The sequence below is a fragment of the Alexandromys fortis genome, unplaced genomic scaffold, assembly GCF_014885135.2.
Source record: "Alexandromys fortis isolate MF-2015 unplaced genomic scaffold, M_Fortis_MF-2015_v1.1 scaffold_129, whole genome shotgun sequence".
NCBI classification, from domain to species: domain Eukaryota; kingdom Metazoa; phylum Chordata; class Mammalia; order Rodentia; family Cricetidae; genus Alexandromys; species Alexandromys fortis.
The window spans coordinates 2,526,379-2,533,972 of NW_026068022.1; the positions used below are offsets into that span (position 1 = coordinate 2,526,379).

At 47.5% G+C, this 7,594-nt stretch overlaps 1 protein-coding gene across 1 annotated transcript in view; it reads right to left on the reverse strand.

Moving 5' to 3' along the window:
- LOC126514446 (acidic leucine-rich nuclear phosphoprotein 32 family member B-like) overlaps positions 1–6,546 on the reverse strand; it is a 29,284-nt gene extending 22,738 nt beyond the window's left edge. The window contains 1 exon segment of the mRNA XM_050163356.1: positions 6,434–6,546. Coding sequence (XP_050019313.1) covers positions 6,434–6,546 — 113 coding nt within the window.
- Between the last annotated feature and the right edge of the window lie 1,048 nt (positions 6,547–7,594).

Sequence of the window (7,594 nt, forward strand, 5' to 3'; positions counted from 1 at the left end):
ATGATTATATTATATATAATGTTATAATATATTGTATATGATTATATATAATATATACATATATATATATCTTTGTTGTTGCTTGTTTACTGTACTGGGAATCAAATCCAGGGCCATGACCAGGCATGGTGGCTATGCTTATCATCCAAGAGTTTGACCGAGACAGAAGACCACAGATTCAAGGCCAGCCTGAGCTACACGTCTAACATGAGGCCAGTTTAGGCTTCACAGAAAAACTCAGTCTGCAGACACCTATAATCCCATCCCTCAGGAGGCTGAGGCAAGAAGATGAAGAGTTTCATGCTGGCCTGAGCTACACAGTAAGGCCATGCCTAGCCTGTAAAACATTAAGATCTGGTCTCCAAAAATAGTCTGGAGTAGCCAGAGGGTGGGAGTGAGGGGTGGGGGGACAAGGTCATAGGTTACACGGGCCTCTGTCTAGCCTCTACCTCAAGCTGCCAAGCGAAGTGAGGGGTTCCAGCCACACTTGGACAGCCCCATGCTAAGGTTTCCAGTGGCCTCGAAGGTCTGGGGTCCGTGAAGTCTCTGTGCAGGCAGAGCAGGCACATCCCCTCCTGCTCTCTGTCTTAGTTTATGTACTGTCTTAGTCCATTGGCAGTAATTTGTAGATTAGAGAATTATTTGGCACACAGTTTTAGAGGTTGGGAAGTTCCTGAGCACAGGGCCAACATCTAATTGGCATCTGGTGAGGGCCTTCTTGCTGAACCAACATGGTGGAAGGCATTGTATGACGTAGCCAGGGAGGCCACTACAGGGTCCCACCCTCACGAGATTACCTCACCCTAAGTACCTCTCAAAGGCCTACTCCAAACACCTTTATCATATCAATTGAGGTACTCTGTTTCCAACGTGGAAACCTTTTTTCTTTCTTTTAAGACAGGATCCAGCCAGGCGGTGGTGACACACGCCTTTAACCCCAGCACTCGGAAGGCAGAGGCAGGTGGATCTCTGTGACTTCGAGGCCAGCCTGGTCTACAAGAGCTAGTTCCAGGACAGGCTCCAAAGCTACAGCTACAGAGAAACCTTCTCTCGAAAAAGCAAAAAAAAAAAAAAAAAAAAAAAAAAAAAAAAAAAAGACAGGATCTAACTACGTAGCCCTGACTGTCCTGGAACTCGATGTGTAGGTCATGAGTACTGGAATTACAGATGTGTCCCACCCATCTGGCTCAACATATAGACTTCTGGGAAATAGAATCAAACCATAGTATCATGCATGTCGGTCCTCTGGAAACTTCCATGTTGAAAAGCCCACTGGTTGGCTGGAAATGTAGTTTAGTGGTAGAGCTTTTGCCTTGCGTGTTTGAGTTCTGGGTTCAATCTCCAGTACCAGGGAGATACAGAGACAGAGAAAGAGAGAAACCTGGGTGGCCCGGTGCTAGCGGTGCAGCCTGACAATCCAGATTTGATTCCCAGAACCTAGGAGGGAAGCAGTGAGGAAGATGGGGGTCGGAGGGAGGGGCTAGCACCCCCCTCCAAGATGATGACCTGAGTTCAATGCCCAGAACCCATAGGTGGAAGGAGAGAGCTCCCTGCGGAGATTGTCCTCTAATTTCCGTATGTGCACTAGGGCACATGTGCGCCAACAACACACAGAAACAAGAAAATAAACAATTGTTTAAAAAAAAAAAAAAGCCAGGGGCTGGAGAGATGGCTCAGCGGTTAAGAGCACTGACTGCTCTTCCCGAGGACCCGAGTTCAAATCCCAGTGCCCACATGGCAGCTCACAACTGTCTGAAAATCCAGTTCCAGGGGATCTGACACCTTCACACCAATGCAAAGAAAATAAAGCTAAATAAACCATAAAAAAAAAAAAAGCCAAAAGTTAACATTTGAGAGCAGGGGCTCATGCCTGTAATTCCAACATGCCTATAGCAAGAGGGGAAGTGGAGACAGAAGAAATGCCCAGAACACTGCAGGCCGGTCAGCCTAGAATACAGCAAGGCTGTGGAAACAAGAAACATTTTACCAGCCGGGTGGTGGTGGCGGCAGCGGCGGCGGCGTGCAACTTTAATCCCAGCCCTTGGGAGGCAGAGGCAGGCAGATTTCTGAGGCCAGCCTGGTTCTACAGAGTGAGTTCCAGGACAGCCAGAGCTGTTATATAGTGAAGCCCTGTTTCAAAAAACAAAAAAGAAAGAAGGAGGAGGAGGAGGAGGAGGAGGAGGAGGAGGAGGAGGAGGAGGAGGAGGAGGAGGAGGAGGAGGAGGAGGAACATCTTACCTCAGCAACCTGGAAGGCAAGAACTGACCCCTGAAAGCCGTCCTCTCACCTCTACATAAACAAACCAATGGGAGAACACTAGTTAACCACACGTATCTCTTGATCACTATCTGTCTAACTGGCAGGTCTTCTCAGTCCCCCTCCAGTGACCAACATAACCTGCTCAAGAGCTTGGTTGGCCCCAGTTAACAAGGGATTAATAAAGGAAGGGACGGTGGATGCAGGCAGGTCTCAGCCGCCACAGCTTTCGCGGTGGCACTGGAGCCCTGGCCCTACTGTGGTACTCTATGCCCTGGGCACAGGCCTAGAGTGCCGAGGCAGCAGATAAAAGCTGTCTGCTTTATGGTAACGTCCTTTACTCTGCAGACCTCTGAAACCCCAGGCTGCTCCTGAAACACCAGGCTGCTCCCGAAACCCCAGACTGCTCCTGAAACCCCAGGCTGCTCCTGAAACCCCAGGCTGCTCCTGAAACCTCAGGCTGCTCCGAAAACCCCAGGCTGCTCCGGAAACCCCAGGCTGCTCCCGAAACACCAGGCTGCTCCCGAAACCCACTGGAACCACGTCTTTCATGCGCTTCACTCCTTAACAAAAGAGGACCCTGGACACGGCATTGCTGGACCAGGATCTTTATACAGTGGATGCAGAAAACTCGCTTGGCGACAGCTGAGTGAACAATGAATGAATGAATCCTGCAGTCAGCCTCCGCGGCCATCAGACTGGCGCATTATACCCTGAACTCAACATTTACCAGTTACCTGCCACGCTCCAGGCACTGTTCGCGGTAGTCGGGGATAGAAGTAAAAGAAAAAAACAAACCAAGATTTGGCAGGTCGCTGCTGCTGAAGAACTCATAATCAGATCGTACATCATATATGTGTTTATATTAAGCAGAAATATCCATCACAAAGAAAAGCTCAAGCTAAGAAAGCAGGCGCAGGGGTTAAAAACATTGTACTAAATAGGGTGGTCAGGGGCAGTCTGGCCAAAAAAGTCAGATGAGGGCTGCTGGACAGCTCAGGAGGTAAGTTCTCACTATGCAAGCAGAGACCTGAGTTCTAATTCCCAGCAGCTGGGCAGAGGTGGTGGTGGCACATGCCTTTAATCCCAGCACTCAGGAGGCAGCCAGGCATGGTGGCGCATGCCTTTAGCCCCAGCACTAGGGATTCAGGGGAGGATGGATCTCTGTAAACTTGAAGCCAGCCTGTCTACATAGGCAGTTCTAGTCCAGTCATCGAGATCTTGTTTCAAAAACAGGTAAACAAGCTGGGTAGCAGTGGCACACGCCTTTAATCCTCCCAGCACTTGGGAGTCAGAGGCAGGTGGATCTCTGTGAGTTCCAGGCTAGCCTGGTCAATAGAGTGAGTTCTAGGACAGCCAAGGCTGTTACACAGAGAAACCCTGTTTCAAAACAACAATAAAACCCAAGTAAAAGACAGAACATTGCTAGTGGGGACTAGGAGATGATGGCTCAGCGAGTAGTGCTGTGTGCAAGCATGAGAATCGAGTTCAGATCCCCAGGGACCCATGTGGCTGGGTGTGGCAGCACAGGCTTAGAACCCCAGGGCTAGGGGAGAGCAGAGAAGGGTAGGGCCTGGGGCTCCTGGCCAGCCAGTCTAGCCAAAACTGCAAGCTACAGATTCAGTAAGTAATTTGTCTTTAAATAAATAAGTAAATAAGGAGAGACCTTAATATCAGGCTCTTATAATCCCATGCATGAACATTGTATACACACGCATGAATACACTCAAACACACACATGCACAAACGCTGGCAACATATTATAAAAAGGTAGAGACTATAAAACAGATCTGTTCCTAACATAGAGTTAAGTCTGATATAATTTTAGCAATGCAAAATATGAATTCATAGGAAACCTATGTTAGAAACAACGTTGTTGGGGCTAGAGACACGGGTCAGCGATCAAGAGCATTTGCTGATCTTGCAGAGAACCCAGGCTCCATTCCTAGCAGCCACATGGCTGCTCACATTCATCTCTAACTCCAGTTCCAGAGGAAACAACGCTTTCTTCTTGCCTCCATAGGCACCGTGCACACACACGGTGTACTTACATACATGCAGGCAAAGCACTCACACTCATAAAATAAATAAAAGAATACATTTTTATATAAATCTTAAAATAAACCAAGAAGTGGTGGTGCACAGCTTTACTCCCAGCACTCGGGTGGCAGAGGCAGGCGGATCTCTGTGAGTTCAAAGCCAGCCTGGTCTACAAGAGCTAGTTCCAGGACAGGTTCCAAAGCTGCAGAGAAACCCTGTCTAAAAAAAAAAAAAAAAAAAAACCTTAAAATAAAAGATACAAAGTTATTTTATTAAATCTATTAAAAGGATTCCATGCCTTTTTTTTTCACAATTAGAACAACCTCTATTCTCTCTTTTTCTTTTATACTATAAAAATACACATTTTAATCCCCCCCACACACGTGTTTAACCCACACACACATACCCTGAGGAAAATCCCAACCCATTGAAGTCAGCACCCAAGTTTCCCCAGGGACTCCAATGCAAGGAGGTGAAAAAGGGTCGTGAGCAGCATGCGTGCAAAAGAACGGCCCAGGCACCTGAAACTTAGTGGTAAGTGAGGCATGGAGCGTTCGCATGACTAACTCAGGGGAAAAACCCACCAGGGAAGGATTTCTATTTAAATGCCAAAAATGCAGAAGTACATTTACTTGAGCCTAACCTGGCTTTAAAAGGAAAAAACTGGGCCTCGGAGTTTTCCTGGGTGGAGCTGCGCCCATCTGTAAGGAAGAGTGAAGGCCAGGCTGCAGCAACTTTGCAGAACTCTGCTTGGAGAGGCCAGGCCTGGGTCAGGGGCTCCTTCCCTGAAGGGTTCTGAATTTATAACATTGATTCTTATTGCCTTTCATTTGCAATCTGTTTATCTAGAAGCAAGTTCTCAGAGTGGCTGTGTAACCAAAGGAAGCCTTGAACTCTGGAACCTCGGGTACCCATCTCTCCACCATGGACATGTGCCCCCACATCTGGGTTATGTGTTATGGTCATACATCCCTAGCCCAGGAGTGATTTGAGGCCTGCATTGTTTTTTCAGAGTCTTACTATGTAGCCCTGGTTGGCCTGGAATGTCTGTCTGCCTTCACCACCATAGTGCACAGCTATGTTCAGCCTGTATTTCTTCCTTGTAAGATTTATTTTTGATGCCGGGCGATGGTGGTGCACACCTTTAAGCCCAGCACTCGGGAGGCAGAGGCAGGTGGATCTCTGTGAGTTCGAGGCCAGCCTGGTCTACAGAGCAAGTTCCAGGACATCCAAGGCTGTTATACAGAGAAACCCTGTCTTGAAAGCAAACAAACGAAAAAGGAGATTTATTTTTATTTTTAACTTTGTGTGTCTGCACTGAGGCCAGAAAAGAGCGTTGAGTTTCCCGGAGCTGAGCTTACAGGCAATTGCAAGCCTCTTGAAACAGGTCCTCTGGAAGAGCAGTAAGTGTGCTTAATGTCTGAGCCGCTTGTTCTGAGCCTAGACCTACAAACTAAACTTACAAACTCCTTGGTAATCAGAAAAACTACTGGACTTCTTTCCAAAAATGTTGCACATCTGCCTAAGAAGTTGAAACAGTTCCCAATGTTTCATGAGCCACCCTGGGTCCTAAATATTCTACTTGAGTCAAGCCCCAGGTGAAGGACCCTGGTGTGCTTGAATTAAATACATCTTACAATGAATGTTATTTCCCAAGCCTGTTTACAGGGCGGTAATAAACAAATAGGAATTCATTGAAAAGAAATACTACGTTCAAAGACTAGTTACGTGTGTTCACCAGAGAGGCAGGATACTCCGACAGAGCTAGGAAAGGCGATTTCAGGGCCCGAGAGACAATGGGACTTTAAGGGGTTTGTTCTGACATAGAATCCTCCTTAACTCTGGGTGGCCTCAAATTCTCTATGTAGCAGAGCCTGGCCTTGATCACTTGTTTTGTTCGCCGAATGCTGTAGCCACTGGATAGTTAACCTGTCTCTGAGTTGTATTTTTGGATAGATTATGACTTAGTTTTCCAGAACTGGGTTGTCAGGGCATGATCAAACAATAGCCAGCAAAACCCAAGCCATAGGTGCAGCCCCTGGGTCACCGGGGGTGAGCCTGTGGAATGTCCTGCCCGTGAGTGCCCTCTGCTGGGAACGCTCCGTCCCACTATGGGACTGCGGCTGAGCACACACACCTCCGGGCCGGCTGCCGAGGAGTGGTGTAATAACCCAGCCTCAGCATCTGCTGGACCGCGCTCCTCAATTCTGTCCTTCGTGCCTTCCCTCCATCCTCTGAGGCCCTCTGCATCTCGCTGTGACTTTAGCCACCAAACCTTACTCTAGGCTCCCAAGGCTAGCTCCTTATACGACTCTCAGAGATATATATTCAACGTCATATATTGAAAGACATGTTTCTCCCCTCTGTGACGGACGAGTGTTTCAATTATAATTCCTCGACCGGAAAGGATGCAGTCAAGTTCGTGCAAAGAGAAAATAGGGGCCTGGGAAGTGGGAAGAGGGGCAACGCTCAGAGCCTAACTCCTCACAGCGACCCTGCAGCAGCGTCCAGAACCTCGTACCCTCGCTCTAGCAGGGACAGCGCACCCTGCAGCAGAGCAAAGCCGGTTTTACCTGGTGCTGGAGACTTAGCACCGGGGGCGCTCTAGACACGAGCAGAAAAAAAGCTTGTTAAAAGGTTAATTAGGGGCGGGGCCCTTGCCTAGCAAGCCTGAGGTTCCCAGGAACTCCGAGACGGACCAGGATGTGAGCCACGTGGTGGCTTTTGTCCCTTCTTCCCAGGACTACCGGCGCCCGCCAGCAGGGGGCGAGACGTTCCTTTTGAACTTGCTCAGGATCCGAGACTCTAGCCAAAAATAGAAGCTGAGATCAACCAAAAAGCACGAGACGGAGCAAATGTACACAAACTTGATCAGGCCCGTGTAAAGCAGTATTTCCAAATATGGCCGTAGGGAGGGTTAACTCTCGCAGGAATGCCCTAGAAAATGAAGACTTTGAGGGGAAAAAAAATGCTGAGTTCCTCATCATACATTAAATAAACTCCCAGGGATTAAAATGGTAAATATTTTAAAGACATATAGACACTCAATATCAAAAAGTGTAAAAGTTACATTTGTGGATAAATATTTGAATTCTCAATATAACAAAAAATTACAAGGGAATTCAAAACTATGAACACTGAACAGGACTTCTAAAAGACAGTAGTAATTGCTTGAGAGAAATGTCTCCATCAAAATTCAAGCAAAGATTATCTCAAATGAGTAACGATTTATATATAAAAATACCAGAGATGGTGGTGGAAGCCTGTAATCTAGCAGTTCCGGGACAGAGATAGAGTT